A 20,841-nucleotide genomic window follows, 5' to 3' on the forward strand; every position below is an offset into this window, starting at 1 on the left:
TTGTTAAGTATCTTCTATGTTCTCAGCAGTGGGGTAGATATAAGTTAATCAGGTCGAGACAGTCCCCGTCTCACATGGGGCGCACTGTCTAAGTAGGAAGGACATCAGATTTTGTATCCCCATATTACAGATGAGGAAACCGAGGCGCAGAGAAGTAAAGTGACTTGCCCAAGATCATACAGCAGGCAAGTGGCAGAGCGGGGATTAGAACCCAGGCCCCCTGACTCCTAGGCCCATGCTCTTTCCGCTAGACCACGCTGCATCTCTAGAACAGTTCCTCACGCCATTAAAGAGAAAATGTCTCCCAGTCATAGTGGAGAAGTACATTTCCCTAACCAATTGCCATTTTATTGTGTTCTTCTTAATGGAAACATAGAGCCTCGATTAGTTTCACAATTAGAAGGGAAGGGAAAGTAAGAAAGAAAAGCACTGGAGTAAAGCTGCTATCCCTCCATCCAAGCACACAGTGACATTCTTACTGGTAATGCCTGCTGCCCTTTCAGTTCATTCTCAGTCGACATTAGTAGCAACTCTAATTCCTTTATTCGTTTTTCTTTCTCAGGGTCTTCATCATTATAGTGTCTCTGAAATTAAGAGTTGAGGGAAAAGAAAAGATAAAGGTCTGATTGGATGCTGTAAAGTAAAATGTTTGTGGCTTGCTCTCATTTGGTACCACAGCCATATTAGACTCAGAGGCGACACAAACACCGACTGCATTTTTCCACTGCGAAACTTCTCGTTGAGTTTAATCCCAGGCATTAAAATGAGCAGCATCTAGGAAACCCCGGGAGGTGCAGGGGGATGGGGTGTTTGGAGGTCTCCTCAGAAGAGCAGATTGTATGTCAGAACTCCCTCCCCGGCCCCTTCCCCTGTCCATACCACTTCGGTAGGGTGAAAACATGTGATCTTTGTGACAGGATAGTAGGCATTCAGTTTTGTTTTGTTTTAATAGCTTTGGCTCTACATCAAACACTGATTCAATTCCCTCCTGAAATGATCTTTAAGTTATCTACCTGAATCGCCGCAGCAGCTGGCTGAGGAACATTGACAATATTTACATGCAATGCTACAGGATACGGGATCTGTCCAGGGACCTAAATCAAAGAGTAAGACATAATTCATGTCATTTATGGTGCCACACACTCCAGGAGAGCTAGCATTCCAATCTGAAAATCAGGGTTTTGAAGGAACCCTAAAGAAGAATATGATTATTGTGCACAGATCCAAGTTCCGGACAAGCAAAAAGAAAAAAAAAATCAAGCTACTTTTCTACAAGACCAAGGACACTAGTTGAGTGAACGTTGTTTCTGCCTTGTGTCCTCTATTCGATTATAAGGCCCTTAAAAGCAAAAACCATATCCTTACTTAGCATAACCACTGAGTACCTCGTACATTGCTATTTTGTATACTCAGTGGGGGAAGGGGAAAGGAGGGCGCGAAATAAATATTTCTTCATCCACTGATGATGGTGAGAGTTTAATAGGAAGTGCCAAAATGTCCACAAACACATATAAATGAGGATGTACAAACTACAGACCAAACCCCTCCCTGGGATCGATAAGTTTGTGAGCATCACCCGGTTCAAGCATTAATATAGCAAAAGTATGAATTCAGATCACTAATCCTCTGAAGATTTTAATTACACTAAATTTCACAGTAATAACTGTGGTATTCGTTAAGTGCTTACTCTGTGCCAGGCACTGTACTAAGTGCTGGGGAGGAAACAAGCAATATTCTCCACTGTGAATTTTTTTTTCCCAAAGACAAATTCAAAGACATCTGAAAGAGTGCTGGGAGAACTAGGAGTGGATTTGCATGGGATTTGCATATGATTTGTGTATGCTTCCAGAGGCCGCAGATTATTCTCAAGCAATTCTGAAGCTTAAAATTTTGATTATTTCCATCCATCCATCCAGTTGTTATTAAAACACTTTTTTTCCCCGCTCTTCTCGTCACTCTCTCTGCATCAACTGTGACGAGCACTTAGCGGCATCAGAAGTATATAGAACAGAGGCTCAGGACAACCACACACATGCAAAAAAAAAAAAAAATTAAAGACAAGGGGAGCGAGATGCAAAGGCCTCCAGAACTACCTTCTAGATCCAAGGATAGAGAACTTGGGTCTACAACAGAGATTTGCTAAATATTTCTAGAGTTTACTCTCTAGGTCTCTATGGAAAATATTCGGAAGATATTACCTAATCCTCAACATCACATGGCCACTCAAAAATAAAAGCAATTCTCCTTGTTATACAGTTGTTTTTATCTCCCCATCCTAGCCCTCGATGATCTACCCCTATGTCAAACGAGATGATGCAAAACAAGCTTCTAACTGGAAAGCAAATAATCCTCGAAAAAGCTAAAGCAAATGGTTTTCATCAGCTTACATTTTGTGCTTCAGAGATGTGGTAATAGGAATAGTCATTGGCAACTGGGGGCTGTGCAGTTGGGGGAAGCTGGGAAGAGGGTGGGGTGTGGGTAAAGCCCATTAAATGATTGTTCTTCTGAAAGCTTGTGGCTACTGTAGGCTGGTTGGCTTTGGAAGACTCCTGCAGATAACCCTCCTGTTCAACCTTTCGACGCATTGTAGAATTCCAGTGGTTCTTGATAGCATTATCAGTTCTGCGCAGAGAATATATGAACATAAAAAAGTTTCTATTCAGATTAAGTTAATTGACAGAAAACTGTTCCTAGCAGACATCAAATTTACTGTTGTATCATATGGCGTTTTATTTTCCCCACCTCCCTCCGCTCAGCCTTTGACAGAAACCACTGTACACATGTATGGGTTCCCTATTCATTCCATTTCCCCAAATGGAAAGAATTCCATCTCGGCACCTTTTCATTTCCTTAATAAAGAGAGAGTTTCACCGCAACAGTGGGGGAGATTAATGTGAGTCAAGTAACCTGAACTGCTCGGAAAGGTTCTGCCCAACTAGGAAAACAACCACTTGACTGCTGTCTCAATGCCAACTCTCTAGGTAGCCGATAATAAAGTCTTGCATGGGCTGCAGCAATCGCTAGCCCACCCAACTCAAGCCAAGTCCCAAAATAGAGGCCAGACCCTCCCCAAGGATCCCCAGGCCCATTCAAGGCATGGCGGGTTCTTATTTCTGGAGGGGGCTGGTGTGGCCCAGCCTTATTCTTGAGTGCTGTTGAGACTTGAATTCCACATAGCCCCCAGAGACTTCCATGAATGTATGATGTTTTGCCACTTGCCTTTGCCGGTAACCCCCAAACTGAGGAGGACCCCCAAAACGGAGTTAGGCTAGCTAGTGACTCCTCCCTCAGGCCCACAGGACTCGTGTACCTAGCTGTAATTTATTTTGATGTCTGTCTCCCCCTTTAGACTACACATTCCTTGTGGGCGGGGATCGCGTCTACCAATTCTATTGCTGTGTAATAATAATAATAATAATGGTATTTGTTAAGCGCTTACTATGTGCTGAGCCCTGTTCTAAGCACTGGGGTAGATAAAGGGTAATCAGACTGTCCCACGTGGGGCTCATATTTTTTAATCCCCGTTTTTACAGATGAGGTAACTGAGGCACAGAGAAGTTAAGTGAGTCGCTCAAGGCCACACAGCAGACAAGTGGCAGAGCCGGGATTAAAACCCACGACCTCTGACTCCCAAGCCCGTGCTCTTTCCACTGAGCCACGTCCCCAAGCCCTTAGTACAGTGCTCTGCACACAGTATGTGCATTAGAACGGTACGTGGCACATGGTAAGTGCTTAACAAGTACCAGAATAATAATTATTATTATTATCATTATTAAGCACTCAATAAATACCACTGATTGATTGATTGACTGAGAGTCCAAAACTGATCCTGACACTTCCTGGCCTACACACAGTCCACTCAGAACTACCTGACAGCTCTGGAGATGGGAGTGGTACACATGTAAAATACATGTCACTTCTGGGAAAAAAAGAACACTATACCCTCCTTGGTGGGACCATCAGACAGACATTGGAGTGGAGAGTCTGCAGGGGAGTAAAGGCACCCATCTTCGATTTGCTAACGGGGCCGTTTATGCAGTGATAAGAGGCCACTCAGTTCCACCAGAACGTGTGTTTGCACTACACAGAATGGCTGGAACGTGACAACAGAATTAGGGAATGTGTTTCTGACGACACAGGCCTGACAGGATACAGTGCAACATGGGGCTTGAAAAACAGTTGTGTGCAAGTGCACAGCAGCGGACACAATACGAATTACAAACCGAGGTTTCCTTAACGTGGGGTTCTGTGAGAACATGACCTCACACTATGGGAGAATTGGGTGTATACTCTGCAGAGAAATAGTTTCTAAATTGAGAAAACAAACTCTTTTAGTCTTCCACTGTTCTGACCTTAAAAAAGAGCCAAAGGAAAAGGGTGTTATTTTCAAGTACTCAGATATGACCTCTCGGCTGCAATTTTTTTTGTTTTGGTTTTCCACTTTTACCCAGTGGTATTTGCCAGTATTCTCTACTTTACTATACTTGGAGGAGCAGCACGGCCTAGTGGAAAAGAGCATGGGCCTAAGAGTCAGAGGACTTGGGTTCTAATCCTGTCTCCGCCATTTGTCGGCAGTGGGACCGTGAGTAAATCACCGTACCTCCCTGTGCCTCAGTTACCTCATCTGTAAATGGGGATTAAGACTGGGGGCCCTATGTGGGGTAGTGACTGGTTCCAACCTGATTATCGTGTGCCTACCCCAGAGCTTAGTACAGTGTCTGGAACATAATGAGCACGTAACAAACACCATTAAAAAAATAATAAAACGATGAAACACCAGCTACAAATACTTTCTGGGGAAAATAATGTCTCCTTTCACTGCATCTCATCAAAAGAAGTTTGGGGGTTTCTGCCATATCAGCTAAAAAAGCAGGGCACTGGTTCTTACTATTTAAACTTTCTTTACTTCACAGTAACGCGATGATATTTTGAAGCCGTTGTTTCTTTAATCTTAGGAAAAACAACCCTCGAATCTTTGACCCAACACAAGACATGTGATGAAGAAGTGTGTAATTCACTCAGTGGACATTTAAAACACAACCCTCAAGCCCCACTCCCTTTCCTTTCCCGCTTAAAAGCGATTACACATTATTACCGTCCAGGAAGTAACTTAGCGATTTCTGCCCATCTGTTCCCCAGCCTCTTGTGTGCCTGGTAAATAATTCTGTCTTCCTCTTCGGTCCAGGAGGTTTTCTTAACTTCTGGATTCAAGTGGTTGTGCCACCTCTCCCTGCACTGCTTTCCAATCCTCCCCTTCAAGTGCTTGGCAATAACAGACCAACGCTTCGGACCGTATTTCTGCACGAGCTCTATCACCTTCAGACAAACATGCAAAAACCACCCGGGTTTTAGTGTTGCATAATGAATCAATGCAAACGTTCTGCCGCGCTGTGGCAGCTTCAGTGAAATTCTTCCAGAGACACTTTATTCACATAGGTGCCCACAGTCCTGGGTTTTCTCTTTAAATAGTTTATGAAGTGGGAAAAAAAGAACGACGACGACAACAACAACAAAAAACACATCCACAATGGGTGTGTGGGCAACGGATCAATTAGGGAGTTTTCTTCAAGATTTGAAAAAAGGTCGGGGGGGGAGGGGAAGGGGGGCAGAGGGACTTACTCTCTGATCCTCTTCTTTAGTCCAGGGACCCTTTATTAGCTCAGGATTTAGTACCTTCTGCCATCGGTGCTGGCACTGTACGTCTGTCCGATTCTAAAAGGATAAAACGCGTAAGTTAAATGCTCTCTAACTAGAACTGTCAGGCTCACAGGTGACAGTGTTGCCGGTGAGAGCGCATTCCTAGGTGTGACTGTACTGGAGATGTACATGAAGACTTCATGGCCGAGGTCCCTCACATATGAGATGAGAGGAAAACAGCAGGTGATTTTCTTTCCTAGGCATTGTGACTCCAATCAAAATCTTTTGAACTGCTCAGAACTTGTAAGGGAGGTCTGCCAATTCTTGAAATGATAGGGGAGGTCAAAGGTGGGCCTGGCCCTATAAATCCTCAATTTTCAAGGGCATGGCCTACGCACACCAGCCCCTACCCCCACCCCAACTACAGATCAAACCAACAAAATTTGCATACACCTCCAGCCAATCTAACTTTTAGCCAGCTACAAACTGGGTCAGCACAATGCTTCACTCGATGGCATCTTCAAATCTGCAGTGCCCAATCAGATGTTACAGAATTCAAAAGAAACACCATGCTCTGTGAGCAACCATCACAACTGATTGAAACGTGTTTCTTTTCTGAACTTAGACATTTGACCTGTGTTATTAAGTTAATCATTTACTGGGCAACAAATTACCACGTTCCCACTTTATACTTCCTTCAGAAATCAAGGAAATGAAGGACCATGTGAGTCAATCTCTCCAAAGCTCCTCAGAAATCCACCAACGTTTCTAAAACCTCCTGGTTATTTGCCTCAAGAGACTGTAGGTAAAGAGGAGAACTCTACCCAGTTGCTTAAACAGTTCACATAATCAAATATGTTGTATTATTTTGGAAAAGAGGTACAAATTTTACTCCCACATGATTTAAATATCCAAAGCAAATCTTCACTTACAGGCAGAAAATTGGCAATAACCTTCCAGTCGTCTGTGCCATTCTGTTCCACTAGTTTCTTTAACTTCTCATCCTGAGACATTTAAAGTTAAGTGTTAGTTGGAACAATTGCAGTGAACCAATCAACACGATATGAAAACAGAAAAATAATTACCGATGCCCAGATAAAAATTCATCTTTGCAAGATACTTTCCAAATGCTTTGGATAGTTTTGTATTTCTCTGAGGGAAATAAAACCAGTAAACCTCATCTGACCCTGAATTCTGGAGATATTTCAATACTGCAGGATATTAGGATCGTAAATGTATTGACATGATCCTGACTGCCATGCCTAGTTCTTACCTGTGGAATCTCTCCAGGTGCTTAGTATATGCTCTTTCCTCGTTGTGGGCAGGGAATGTCACTATTGTTGTAGTGTACTTTCCCAAGAGCTTAGTACAGTGCTTTGCACACAGTAAGCGCTCAGTAAATACGATCGAATGAATCAATATATCAACTTCTCTGGGGATGTTCTCTGGCTGTCTCCTGTTCGTGACAGGCTGCTTACTGTCGCACGTCAAATGGGGCCAACAGAGAGAGTTCCATTACCGGCTGTCTGACACACGAAGCCTCTTAGGGGCTTCCGACGGTACCCAGCAGATCCATCGACCAACCGAAGTTAATGAGCCACTACTGAATGCACTGTGCTAAGCCCTTGGAGGAGCGTGATAGTGTCAGAAGTCACGATCCGTGCCCCCAGGGGCCTAATAGTCTAGTAGAGAAACTCAGCATCTAGCAGATGCTCCATTTTGCCCTGTTTAAGCCTGATTAAAGGGGAAAATGGCAATAATTTGATGAGAAAAAACTCCCCTTGCCTTCTGCACCAAAATTCAGTGTTTTCCAACAGGAAGAGGAGAACAGGGCCTACTGTGAATCTAGTCAATTCGTTTCATCTGCAGAGGAGAACACTTTTCCTTCGACTTCCCAACAGAGTTTCTTTACTCACAGCCGAAGCGTGGAGTGCCACTCAATGGAAATGAATAGATAATTTCACAGCACGAAGCGAGCCCCACCATAAGACCTCAGTCATGAGGTTCTTCCATACCTTCCTAAAGAGACCCCTCTCCAGCAGACCACTGTGCCTCTAATGCGGTTTCCAAACATCGGGCTCACCATACCGGCCCAAAAGGTCAGAAATGACCTTCGCCCTAACCGATCTACGACCAATCAATGGTATTTACTGAGTGCTTCTTGTGCGCAGAGCACTATATCGAGTGTTTGGGAGAGTACGATCCAACAGTGTCAGCAGACGTGTTCCTTGCCCACAAGGAGCTTAGAGCCTAGAGGAGGAAGTTAGAGTCTACCACCTCGTATGGTGTTTATCAAACTTGGCATCAGATATCCCACAACACGGAGAGGAGGAAGGGAGTGGCAGAGGCTAAGAAGGATCAGCACTGCTACATTACGGAGAGTTGATGTATCTCCAGGACCCTTTTCGGGCCCTTATTCCCTACCAGGCCTCAAGAACCGCACCAGTGCCAAGAGGGAAGCAAAGTCTGTCCTATTCTCAATGTCTGACAGGCTACAGAGAAAGCGGGGGGCAGGGAGTTCAGGTTTTCCAAGAGGTCTTCCCCAGTTAACTCTCATTTCCCCTTCCCTTCCCACTGCTTAGCCACTTCAGGGTCACCTTCGCACCAGGGTACACACTTGCCAAGTCCTTGGCCAGTAGCATATACATATATATCTTTAAACTGGGTTGCTTTCCCCCTACCTATGATTGATTTATGTGGCTGCCTCTCCCAGTTAGACTGTAAGATCCTTGAGGACAGGGATGATGTAGACTAACTCTACCGTACTAGAACCTAGAACTTAGTAGAGTTCGGCACAGAGTAAGCACTCGATAAAAACTACTGATTGACCGGTTGAGAAGAAAAGATTTGAGAACTACTTTCCTAATTGTTCATTAGGAGGACCGCTGGTGGGGTAAAGGACTATTTGATTTCTAGGCCCCAGGTATGGTTCACTTTTTGTAGGATAATACTGACGCAAAATGAGGTCCCAACCTGGAAGAGAGGATAAGTCCACCTTAAAATGAAGCCAGTGGCGAGCTCTGTGGCTAACCCATGCCAGGTAAAAACTGACAGCAAGGAGGAAAAATTTACCGTGTTTAACCTGTGTCTTTTCAGAGCAAATGCTAGCTGAACCCTTAGCCAAGGAACATTAAGAGGATCTGATGCTAATACTTTGCCCCACACTGAAATTCAGCACAAAGAGAAAAAATGTGATATTGATATTCTGCAAACAGGGTGTTTTGTATTGAGAGCGCGTTCTCAAGCATGTCCCCTACTGGGCCCAGGGAACTGTTTGATTGACAGGTGCTGCCTAGGGGTGCTGGTGGTTCTTGGTAATGTTTCAATTGTTATCTACCATAAAGGAAACCGATCATCAAAAATGTCAAGCTCTTTTATTCAATGAAATCGTTTTTTGGCTGAAACATTGTTTTTTCTATTACCACAGAAATCAAGGGAGTAGTGCTATAAGGTTTCGAGGTGAGCAGAAGGATTTATGTCACAGTCAGTTGCTGCGGTCAAACAAATAGCTATGACTGGTTCTGCTCGGTGAAGGGATTTCTTCAAAATGAAGCGCTCTCTAAGAGTTTGCCAACCATAGAAGCGGGCAGGGGGAGAGGTGGGAATACCACCCACCACCTTTTTAGTTTGGTTTATTTAGACTCTTGTTGCCGTTTCAAAGGAATACTGGAAAATCTTAAGGTTGAAATCAGGCCGAAATAAAATTAATCAGTTACCTCTTCACGGGTCCACCTAGTTTTCCCCAGATGACGTTTCCCAGCCTTGGGAAGCAGCCCATCATAGTCATGATCATACATCTCAATTTCTTCGTCATCCTCATCACTGCTGTATATGCTACGGAAATAAAGGGGAGCGGACACAGAATGGAACAAGAGGATTTAAACTATTGAATTGCAAAACATATATACACATATAGACGCACAAAAAAGCCCTCGACAATCTCTACAAAGGCTACAGAGATAAAAGTTTGAAAACTTGCACAACGAGATTTTATTCTGCATTCTGTTGTTCTAGCATTCTGAACTGGTTCTGCTGTTTTTGGTATCCACAGATACAGGCAAAAAGCTGGCACCCTCCTTATTACTGTGCATGTTTAGACCTGCTCACACTGTTAGATCAGTGACAAATTACACTTTTGGCAATCTTTCAACCAATCAAGGTTTAAATATAAAACATGGTGTTTAGGACAATAAAGAGAATAAGAGCCCGTGTCCTTTACACAAGAGCATACTCAAAACCTTTAGTCTACGCCACATCTTTTGAAGAACACTTTCACATGCACAACAAACCAAACCAAACCAATTATACCAACCTGAGCGAGTTGGAGTTTTTTCAAAAGGACAAAAAAAGTTCACGGAGTAGCTCTATTCAATAATATCATTATAGTCATCCCTGTAGGATTTAGAAGATCAGGGACATCTAAGGGGACGGGCTTTTCTAAACAGCTAGAAGAAAGACCAGCAAGTGATCACACTGTTTTGTAAATAAACACTAATGTCAAACCCGCCCACTGGTTCATGGTCAGGTAGAGCAAACCTATGGGCAAATTGACGATTTATGGTTTCCAGAGCAACCAGGTGAACTACCTGCCATTTCATAACCATTGTATTGCCAATTTACACTTTCCTCTCTCTACCCAAATGGTATCTGAGGCTCCTGTAATTCATTTTCCTCAGGACTAAGGGATTTATTTCCCTAGAGGCATCTGTAGGATAAAAAGGAACCTATTAGCACACGCAAAGAAGTCTTAACCTATCTAGTTAACTAAAATAAAGAATTTATGATTTCTTTTGAAGGACACTTTTTTAATGTATTAAACATTAGCTGAATGCGGTGGTTGTTTCACAACCTCGAATGCTTTTAGGTCCTTGTAGTTTACTATTTAAAATGTATGAGTAAAGACAAAGCATCGATGAGATACTTTTTAGAAACCTTTCTAAAATCAATCCATCAAAGACGGACAGATTTAGACCGTAAGGTCAGCGTGGGCACTGAACGTGTCTTCCAACTCTGTTTCACCGCACTGTCCCGAGACGTCAGTACAGTGCTGTGCACACGGCAAGTGCTCGATAAATATGACGGATTGATCGCAAGATATTTGGAATGATGAGTGTGGGACTAATAAATGATGACCCAAACCCCCCCAAAATAAAATAATACCATATATTAATGACCCGCCTTTGGCCTTGACAAGCAGTGCTCACTAGAATTGGAATGCAGATAGTTTTCCTCGGTTGGAAGCTATTATACTTTCCCTCATAAACTAGCAGTTTATCTAGTATACAGGATGCTGTAACCCAAACTTTGAAAATAATTTCCAAACAAACTGGGGTGGGGATAGGGGGTGGGGGGTGGGGGATGGGGAGGAGGATTAGAACTCTGTAGTAAATTCCTTTCAAGATCCACACGATCGAAAATACAGGCCAAGAAGAGAGGGCACTGTTTCACACAGCAGCAAGCTGGGAAACGTTGATCGGTAATCCCAGGCCCAGCAAGAGTCATACCACACACTCACGGATGAAATGCAAAAAAAGAGAAATGACTTCCGTAAGGTCCCAGATGAACATTGGGATCTAGCCAATGGCTAACAAGGACTCTGTAGCCAAGTCCTTGATGCTCTGCGACCTCGTGGGCCCCCTCTCTTGAAACTCCCGGAACGAAGGACAGGTGGGAGAACTGCGACAACTCCGTGCCTCAACTTTTTATTCATTGACTCATTCGGTGGTACTTACCGAGCGCTCGCTGTGTGCAAAGCACCGTACTAAGAGCTCAGGATAGTACAATTTAACAACCAACAGACACACTCCTGCCCACAACGAGCTCACAGTCTAGAGGGAGGCCACCGAGTTACGCCGGCCTAGGGTAGGGAGATGGGGGTGAGGGTGGGGGTCCTGCCCCGAAGCCATAGCTCGTGCCCGGAGACCCCTCCGCCAAAGCAGGTGAAAGCGGCCAAAGCCATGCCTGCTAGATGGCCCTCCAAGGCTACTGCTAGGTCTCATTAGGTGGCCCATTTCCCCCTCCTGCTGCTGTGGCTGCTGTCTGGTGAGAGGCGTGGCCAGGTAGTTTCCTGGACACTGCCAGGCCAAACCACGCACTTGAGCAGCAGCAGGAGCAATGCAGCAGCAGCCCTGCAGCAGCCCACGGGGGAGGGAAACCGGGGATGGGGAATTGGTGCCGGCGGGGGGGGGGGGAAAGGCGAACTGCAGAAGATCAACAACCCTTAGAGTCGCGACTTGACTTGATACTTTGCATTTGAAGATTTCCTCGTTGAAGGGGAGGAAGCCCCGGGTCGCATCTGTAGCATGATTAATTTCTCCCGGGGCCCTCAAATAACTTTTCATTTTTATCTGTTGCTGCCGACAAGATCTGGGCCCAGCAGCCGGCGCCCTATCAAAGCCTCCCTGAAAGGGTAAAGGCGCTGTGCCCCCACCTGCTAGGCCGGGAGTGTGGTTAAAGAGTCTCTACCATTATGAATCTTGTATTTTGTCAAGGAAACAAACTGAAAGATACCAAAAAAAAAAGAGAAAAAAAGAGAGAAAGAAGTGGGGTGAGGTAGAAGAGGGTGGAGAGAGGAAATGACATGTGGTTGCTCCTGTGATTCTGGAAACGGGGGTTCAAAGTCTCATCGAGTTGACCCCATTAACCACCTTGCGCATCTCCCAGGTGCCCCAGCCTACACACACTACACACACAACACACACCACACAACACATTACACACACGCCCCGCCCCTCCTCCGTCCCCACTTGCCCAGGTGAGATCAGCGCTTAGAACAGCGCTTAGCACACTGCAAGGGCTTAACAAACGGTCCTTTGTGGGGCAGGGCTCCTCTCCCTTGATCGCGGTGCTGGACGTTCATTCAGTCGCGTATATTGAGCGCTGACTGTGGGCAAAGCACTGTCCTAAACGCTGGGGAGAGTACCATGCAACCACAAACAGATACATCCCTGCCCACAACGGGTTCCAAGCGCTCAGGACAGTGCTCTGCGGGCAGTAAGTGCTCAATAAATGCCACTGAATGGATGATTGATGAGCAAATACCAGATTAAGCATTATTATTATTATCGGGACCGCAGGGTCCCTTCCCAAGCACATTCCCAGGTGGAATTCCTCTTCTTTCCCCCCCTTCCATCCCCCCAGGGGCGTGGAAAATAAAGCCCCCCCCCCCCCCCAGACCCCTTGCTCTTGAGGGAATAAATCGCAATCAGACCGGGAGCTCGTGGGCAGGGATGGTCCCTCTTTATTGCTGTATTGGACACCCCCAAGCGCTTAGTACGGCGCTCTGCGGCCAATAAGCGCTCAATAAATACCACCGGGCGACAAGTAGGAGCCCAGTCCATCCCTCCCCGCTGCCACACCGATAAAGTTCATTCAATAGTCCTCATTGAGCGCTTACTATGGGCCGAGCGCTGTACTAAGCGCCTCCCCATCCCCCGCACCCACGTGCTTTGCAACTCCCCGCCAGGGATGTGGCTTTATTCATTCCTTCAATAGTATTTATTGAGCGCTGACTAGGTGCAGAGCGCTGTACTAGGCGCTTGGGAGGGACAATTCGGCTATAAATAATAAGAATAATAATCCGGAGGAGGAGGGAACGGTGGAGGGCCGGCGGATTTGGGAGGGGGCCCCCACCTCCGAGAAGGAGTCGGAGAGCCGGGATCTCAGGAGGAGGAGGAAGGACAAAATCATAATCATAACGATGGTGGTATTTGTTGGGCGCTTACTATGTGCCAAGCACTGTTCTAAGCGCTGGAGGGAGGAGGCTACAAGGTGATGAGGTTGTCCCCACGTGGGGCTCCCGGTCTTCATCCCCATTTTCCCGATGAGGTCACTGAGGCCCAGAGGAAGGAAGCGACTTGCCCCGAGCCACCGGGGGCGGGCGGGATTGGAACCCACGACCCCGGGCTGCTCTTTCCACTGAGCCACGCTGGAAGGGCGAATTGGGGGGCAGATCCCGGGAGAGCCCCCTCTCCCTGCCCCAGCCCGGCCGCCATGGGGGGGAGGAGGGAGGAGGAGCAGCCCGCCGCCTCCCCAGGACCTCCCGGAGGGCTTCCCGGAGGCGGTGCGAAATTCCCTTCCCGCAGAGGGGAGGCGGCCGGGAAGCCTGGGACCAGGGATGGGGGACCCCGACGGCAAAGGGACACCTCCTCACGGTCCCCCTCATCCCCCCCCCATGGGCAGGGACGGTCCTTCCTCACTGCTGGACTGTCTTGTCCCAGCGTTTAGCGCAGCGCTCTGCACGCCCCAAGCGCTCAAAAAGTACCACTTCTTTATAAAAAAGCGTTCAACCATCAATTCTGCCCAACTGTCCATCCCCGAGCGCTTAGTACAGCGCTCTGCACGCCCCAAGCGCTCAAAAAGTACCACTTCTTTATAAAAAAGCGTTCAATCCATCAATTCTGCCCAACTGTCCATCCCCGAGCGCTTAGTACAGCGCTCTGCACGCCCCAAGCGCTCAAAAAGTACCATTTCTTTATAAAAAAGCGTTCAACCCATCAATTCTGCCCAACTGTCCATCCCCGAGCGCTTAGTACAGCGCTCTGCACGCCCCAAGCGCTCAAAAAGTACCACTTCTTTATAAAAAAGCGTTCAACCCATCAATTCTGCCCAACTGTCCATCCCCGAGCGCTTAGTACAGCGCTCTGCACGCCCCAAGCGCTCAAAAAGTACCACTTCTTTATAAAAAAGCGTTCAACCCATCAATTCTGCCCAACTGTCCTTCCCCGAGCGCTTAGTACAGCGCTCTGCACGCCCCAAGCGCTCAAAAAGTACCACTTCTTTATAAAAAAAAAGCGTTCAATCCATCAATTCTGCCCAACTGTCCATCCCCGAGCGCTTAGTACAGCGCTCTGCACGCCCCAAGCGCTCAAAAAGTACCATTTCTTTATAAAAAAGCGTTCAACCCATCAATTCTGCCCAACTGTCCATCCCCGAGCGCTTAGTACAGCGCTCTGCACGCCCCAAGCGCTCAAAAAGTACCACTTCTTTATAAAAAAGCGTTCAACCCATCAATTCTGCCCAACTGTCCTTCCCCGAGCGCTTAGTACAGCGCTCTGCACGCCCCAAGCGCTCAAAAAGTACCACTTCTTTATAAAAAAAGCGTTCAATCCATCAATTCTGCCCAACTGTCCATCCCCGAGCGCTTAGTACAGCGCTCTGCACGCCCCAAGCGCTCAAAAAGTACCATTTCTTTATAAAAAAGCGTTCAACCCATCAATTCTGCCCAACTGTCCATCCCCGAGCGCTTAGTACAGCGCTCTGCACGCCCCAAGCGCTCAAAAAGTACCACTTCTTTATAAAAAAAGCGTTCAATCCATCAATTCTGCCCAACTGTCCATCCCCGAGCGCTTAGTACAGTGCTCCGCACCGAAGAGCGCGGATTAGGGAGCCAGAGTCGTGGGTTCTAATCCCGCCTCCGCCACTTGTCAGCTGTGCGACTTGGGGCAAGTCGCTTCACTTCTCTGTGCCTCAGCGACCTCATCTGGAAAATGGGGATGAAGACTGGGAGCCCCACGTGGGAGAGCCTGATTCCCCTGTGTCTCCCCCAGCGCTTAGAACAGTGCTCGGCACCATAGTAAGCGCTTAACAAATGCCATCCTTCCCTTTCCCTCATCTGGAAAATGGGGAGGAAGACGGTGAGCCCCACGTGGGACAACCTGATGACCCGAGTGCTTAGCACAGAGTAAGCGCTTAACACATAGCAACATTATCACTATCCCATAGTAAGCGCTCACTAGATACTACTGCATAATAATGTTGCTATGTGTTAAGCGCTTCCTCTGTGCAGAGCACTGTTCTAAGCGCTGGGGGAGACCCAGGGGAATCAGGTTGTCCCACGTGGGGGCTCCCAGTCTGCATCCCCATTTTCCAGATGAGGTCACTGAGGCAGAGAGCAGTGAAGTGACTTGCCCCCAGTCACCCAGCTGACAAGTGGCGGAGCCGGGATTCGAACCCACGCCCTCTGCCTCCCCAAAGCGCTTAACACCTACCGACATTATTAAGCGGCGGAGCCGGGATTCGAACCCGTGACCTGTGCCTCCCCAAAGCGCTTAACGCCTACCGACATTATTAAGCGGCGGAGCCGGGATTCGAACCCGTGACCTGTGCCTCCCCAAAGCGCTTAACGCCTACCGACATTATTAAGCGGCGGAGCCGGGATTCGAACCCGTGACCTGTGCCTCCCCAAAGCGCTTAACGCCTACCGACATTAGGCGAAGCCGGGATTCGAACCCGTGACCTCAGCCTCCCCAAAGCGCTTAAGGCCTACCGACATTAGGCGGATCCGGCATTCGAACCCAGGACCTCAGCCTCCCCAAAGCGCTTAACGCCTACCGACATTATTAAGCGGCGGAGCCGGGATTCGAACCCGTGACCTGTGCCTCCCCATAGCGCTTAACGCCTACCGACATTATTAAGCGGCGGAGCCGGGATTCGAACCCGTGACCTGTGCCTCCCCAAAGCGCTTAACGCCTACCGACATTAGGCGAAGCCGGGATTCGAACCCGTGACCTCAGCCTCCCCAAAGCGCTTAAGGCCTACCGACATTAGGCGGATCCGGCATTCGAACCCAGGACCTCAGCCTCCCCAAAGCGCTTAACGCCTACCGACATTATTAAGCGGCGGAGCCGGGATTCGAACCCGTGACCTCAGCCTCCCCACAGCGCTTAACGCCTACCGACATTAGGCGGCGGCGGGATTCGAACCCAGGACCTCAGCCTCCCCACAGCGCCTAACGCCTACCGACATGCGTGAGCGGCGGAGGCGGGATTCGAACCGGTGACCTCTGCCCTCCCAAGCCCGGGCTCTTTGCACCGAGCCCCGCTGCTGGTGACAGGGGCCGAGCGCTCCGTCTAGGTCAGGGGAAGGACCGGCTCTCTCTCTCTCTCTCCCTCCTCCTCCCCTTTTCCTCCCCCCAACGCTAGAGTGGCAACTTCCAAGAAGAGAATTCCAACCTTTTTTTTCCAACTTTTTTCGAAAGTTGGGCCGCCAGCCGACACCTCCACGGCCGAAATGGAAATGGCAATGCCCGGACCCGCGACTCCGACATCTTTAAGGGCTGTTGGCCTCCGCCCAACGCTCCTCCAAAGTTCAAACGGAGCCCCGGCAACGCTGCTGCGTGACCTTGGCCGAGTCATTTCCCTTCCTCCGGAAAAAACGGGCCTCGGGAATCCCGAGGGGCTGGGATGCCTCCCCCTCCTCGCAAGCAGCCCCGGCCGCCCCCCCCCGGCGCTCAGTACAGTGCCCGGCACGCAAATCGGCGTCAGAAGTCGCGGGTTCGAATCCCGGCTCCCCCACTTGTCCTCTGCCTGACCCGGGGCCTGTCCCCAGCGGCGTGGCGCGGCGGCAAGTAGCCCGGGCTGGGGGAGGCGGGGGTCATGGGTTCGAATCCCGGGCCTGCCCCGTGGCAGCTGGGGGGCGTGTGGGGCAAGTCACTTCTCTGGGCCTCGGTTCCCTCTCCGGGGAAATGGGGAGGAGGACGGGGAGCCCCACGTGGGACCACCTGATCCCCCTGGGTCTCCCCCGGCGCTTAGAACGGTGCTCTGCACGTAGTAAGCGCTCACCGGATACCAACGTTTTGATGATGGGCCTCAGTTCCCCCATCTGGAAGATGGGGATGAAGACCGTGGGCACCACGTGGGACAAGCCGGTGACCTCGTAGCCCTCCGGGCGCTCAGAACAGCGTTTGGCCCGGAGGAAGCGCTTAAAGCCAACATTATGATGATTTTTCTTTCTTCCGCCCAGGCTCCGTCATCCGTTCATTCACTCGCTCCATCGTATTGATCGGTGCAGAACACTGTACTAAGCGCTTGGAATATACTATTCGGCCACAGCTGGAGAAGACCGTTCGGTCTCCGGCAAGGACCGGCTCCGAAGCCCTCCCGGGAGGAGAGTTTTAGTTTTGACAGCTTCTCCTCCAACAAAAAAACCACCCCTCCCCCGTGGGCTATTTGGGAAGCTCCCCCCCCCCCCCCCCCCCCCCCCCCCCCCGGCGAAGGCGTTTAGACCGTGAACCCCTTATCGGCCAGGGATCCTCATCTGTTACCCGATCGTCCTTCCCCCGGCGCTTAGTCCAGTGCTCTGCCCGGAGTGAGCGCTCAATAAATAGCCCGGGGGGATCTGTGGCCCCATCGCGCGGAGTAGAGTGCTCTGCAGACAGTGAGCGCTCAATAAATAGCCCGTTATTGGGCAGGGATTGACTCTCTCTGCTGCCCGATCGCCCAGTCCCAGCGCTTCGCCCAGTGCTCTGCGCAGAGTAAGCGCTCAATAGATAGCCCGTCACTGGGCAGGGATCGTCTCCGTTGCCCAAACGTCCACTCCCAGCGCTTAGTCCAGTGCTCATCACAGAGAAGGCGCTCAACAGATAGCCCGTCACTGGGCAGGGATTGACATCCGTTGCCCAATCGTCCAGCCCCCAGCGCTCAGTCCGGTGCCTTGCACCGAGTAAGCGCTCAGTAGATAGCCCGTCACTGGGCAGGGATCGTCTCTGTTACCCCAACGTCCTTCCCCCAGCGCTCAGTCCGGTGCCTTGCACAGAGTAAGCGCTCAACAGATAGCCCGTCCCCGGGCAGGGACTGGGATCCGTCGCCCCATCGTCCGTCCCGCAGCGCTCAGTCCAGTGCCTTGCACCGAGTAAGCGCTCAGTAGATAGCCCGTCACTGGGTAGGGATCGTCTGTTACCCCATCGCCCGTCCCCCAGCGCCTAGTCCGGTGCCTTGCGCAGAGTAAGCGCTCAGTAGATAGCCCGTCCCCGGGCAGGGACTGGGATCCGTCGCCCCATCGTCCGTCCCGCAGCGCTCAGTCCACTGCCCTGCACAGAGCCAGCGCTCAGTAGATAGCCCGTCCCCGGGCAGGGATTGGAATCCGTTGCCCCATCGTCCTTCCCCCAGCGCTCAGTCCAGTGCCTTGCACAGAGTAAGCGCTCAACAGATAGCCCGTCCCCGGAAAGGGACTGGGATCCGTCGCCCCATCGTCCTTCTCCCAGCGCTCAGTCCGGTGCCTGGCCCCGAGTAAGCGCTCAGTAGATAGCCCGTCCCCAAGCAGGGACTGGGATCCGTCGCCCCACCGCCCGTCCCCCAGCGCTCAGTCCGGTGCCCTGCCCCGAGTAAGCGCTCAGTAGATAGCCCGTCCCCAAGCAGGGACTGGGATCCGCTGCCCCATCGTCCTTCCCCCAGCGGCTCAGTCCGGTGCCCGGCCCCGAGTAAGCGCTCAGTAGATAGCCCGTCCCCAAGCAGGGACTGGGATCCGTCGCCCCATCGTCCGTCCCGCAGCGCTCAGTCCGGCGCCTGGCCCCGAGTAAGCGCTCAACAGATAGCCCGTCCCCGGGGCAGGGATTGGGATCCGCTGCCCCATCGTCCTTCCCCCCGCGCTCAGTCCAGTGCCCCGCACCGCGTAAGCGCTCAGTAGATAGCCCGTCCCCAAGCAGGGCTCGTCCGTGCCACCCCATCGCCCGTCCCGCAGCGCCCCGAGTAAACGCTCAACAGATAGCCCGTCCCCGGGCAGGGACTGGGATCGGTCGCCCAATCTCGGGTCCCCCCCCAGCGCTTAGCCGAGCGTCCCGTACAGAGTCCGAATGAGGAAAGGGGGGAGGGTCCGGCGCCCAGCGAGCAGCGGAGGGTCCCGCACCCTCCTCCCGCTCCCGGGCTACCTGGGCCGGGGTCTCCTGGCCATCCTGCGGCGCGCCGAGCCCCGGACGCAGCAGCGGCGGCAGGAGGAGGAGGAGCAGGAGGAGCAGGAGGAGCAGGAGGAGCAGGAGGAGCAGGAGGAGGAGGAGGAGGAGGAGGAGGAGGAGGAAACAGGTTGATCTTCAAGAGGAAAGTCTGTAAACAGAGATGCCATCAAACAAAGGGCTTTTGGACCCTCCCCCTCCCGCCAAATCTGGCGCCCCTGCAGTGCGCAGGCGTCCCGGGCCCGCCTCCTCCGCCCGCCCGCCCTCCGGCCTGCCTCCCCGGCCCTGCTCCTCCCCTCCGATCCTCCCTTTCTCCCCCCCCCCCCCCCCCCTTCCACTCGCTGCATGGCAGGGGGGACGGGGAAACTCCCTCCTTGGGGATTCGGGGCAAAGAGTCCCGACGGGAGGGTCGGAGGTCGTGGGTTCTAATCCCGCCCGGCTGCTAATAGCCCGGTCGACCGGTCCTCTTATCCGCGCCTCTCCCCGCCACTCGCTGCATGGCAGGGGAGGGGTGGGGGAAAAGTCCCTCCTTTGGGATTCAGGAGGAGCAGCGTGGCTGGGTGGAAAGAGCCCGCGCTGGTGACTCGGTTGTCAGAGGTTCTAATTCCGCCCGGCCGATGGGGACTCAGGTCCTGGGTTCTAATCCCGCCCGGCTGCTAGTAGCCCGGTCGACCGGTCCTTCCGTCCGCGCCTCTCCCCGCCACTCGCAGCATGTCAGGGGGGTGGGGGGAAACTCCCTCCTTTGGGATTCAGGAGGAGCAGCGTGGCTCAGAGAAAGAGCCCGCGCTGGAGACTTGGTTGTCATGGGTTCTAATTCTGCCCGGCCGATGGAGACTCAGGTCCTGGGTTCTAATCCCGCCCGGCTGCTAGTAGCCCGGTCGACCGGTCCTTCCGTCCGCGCCTCGCCCCGCCACTCGCTGCATGGCAGGGGAGGAGTGGGGGAAAAGTCCCTCCTTTGGGATTCAGGAGGAGCAGCGTGGCTGGGTGGAAAGAGCCCGCGCTGGTGACTCGGTTGTCATGGGTTCTAATTCTGCCCGGCCGATGGGGACTCAGGTCCTGGGTTCTAATGCCGCCCGGCTGCTAGTAGCCCGGTCGACCGGTCCTTCCGTCCGCGCCTCTCCCCGCCACTCGCTGCATGGCAGGGGAGGAGTTGGGGAAAAGTCCCTCCTTTGGGATTCAGGAGGAGCAGCGTGGCTGGGTGGAAAGAGCCCGCGCTGGTGACTCGGTTGTCAGAGGTTCTAATTCTGCCCGGCCGATGGGGACTCAGGTCCTGGGTTCTAATCCCGCCCGGCTGCTAGTAGCCCGGTCGACCGGTCCTTCCGTCCGCGCCTCTCCCCTCCACTCGCAGCATGGCAGGGGGTGGGGGGAAACTCCCTCCTTTGGGATTCAGGAGGAGCAGCGTGGCTCGGCGGAAAGAGCCCGCGCTGGAAACTCGGTTGTCATAGGTTCTAATTCTGCCGGGCCGATGGGGATTCAGGTCCTGGGTTCTAATCCCGCCCGGCTGCTAATAGCCCGGTCGACCGGTCCTTCCGTCCGCG

The 20,841-nt window shown here is 51.1% G+C and overlaps 1 protein-coding gene across 8 annotated transcripts in view; it reads right to left on the minus strand.

Moving 5' to 3' along the window:
- Nucleotides 1-19,354, minus strand: part of MYB (MYB proto-oncogene, transcription factor) — a 45,219-nt gene extending 25,865 nt beyond the window's left edge. For 2 of the 8 annotated variants that reach the window (XM_001509958.3, XM_001509928.3), the window contains exons 1-8: nucleotides 19,283-19,354; nucleotides 9,354-9,471; nucleotides 6,570-6,641; nucleotides 5,620-5,712; nucleotides 5,096-5,316; nucleotides 2,388-2,622; nucleotides 1,014-1,094; nucleotides 480-584 (exon numbers count right to left, since the gene is read on the minus strand). In XM_001509958.3, the coding sequence (XP_001510008.1) occupies nucleotides 480-584; nucleotides 1,014-1,094; nucleotides 2,388-2,622; nucleotides 5,096-5,316; nucleotides 5,620-5,712; nucleotides 6,570-6,641; nucleotides 9,354-9,471; nucleotides 19,283-19,305 (948 nt within the window). In that variant the 5' untranslated portion in view covers nucleotides 19,306-19,354. Of the gene's footprint in view, nucleotides 1-479; nucleotides 585-1,013; nucleotides 1,095-2,387; nucleotides 2,623-5,095; nucleotides 5,317-5,619; nucleotides 5,713-6,569; nucleotides 6,642-9,353; nucleotides 9,472-12,067; nucleotides 12,371-16,589; nucleotides 16,769-19,282 lie in introns of those variants that run through there. The other 6 variants (XM_029052210.2, XM_029052189.2, XM_029052245.2 and 3 more) reach the window with 6 other exon arrangements.
- Between the last annotated feature and the right edge of the window lie 1,487 nt (nucleotides 19,355-20,841).

The sequence above is a fragment of the Ornithorhynchus anatinus genome, chromosome 2 (genome assembly GCF_004115215.2).
Source record: "Ornithorhynchus anatinus isolate Pmale09 chromosome 2, mOrnAna1.pri.v4, whole genome shotgun sequence".
Lineage (NCBI taxonomy): Eukaryota > Metazoa > Chordata > Mammalia > Monotremata > Ornithorhynchidae > Ornithorhynchus > Ornithorhynchus anatinus.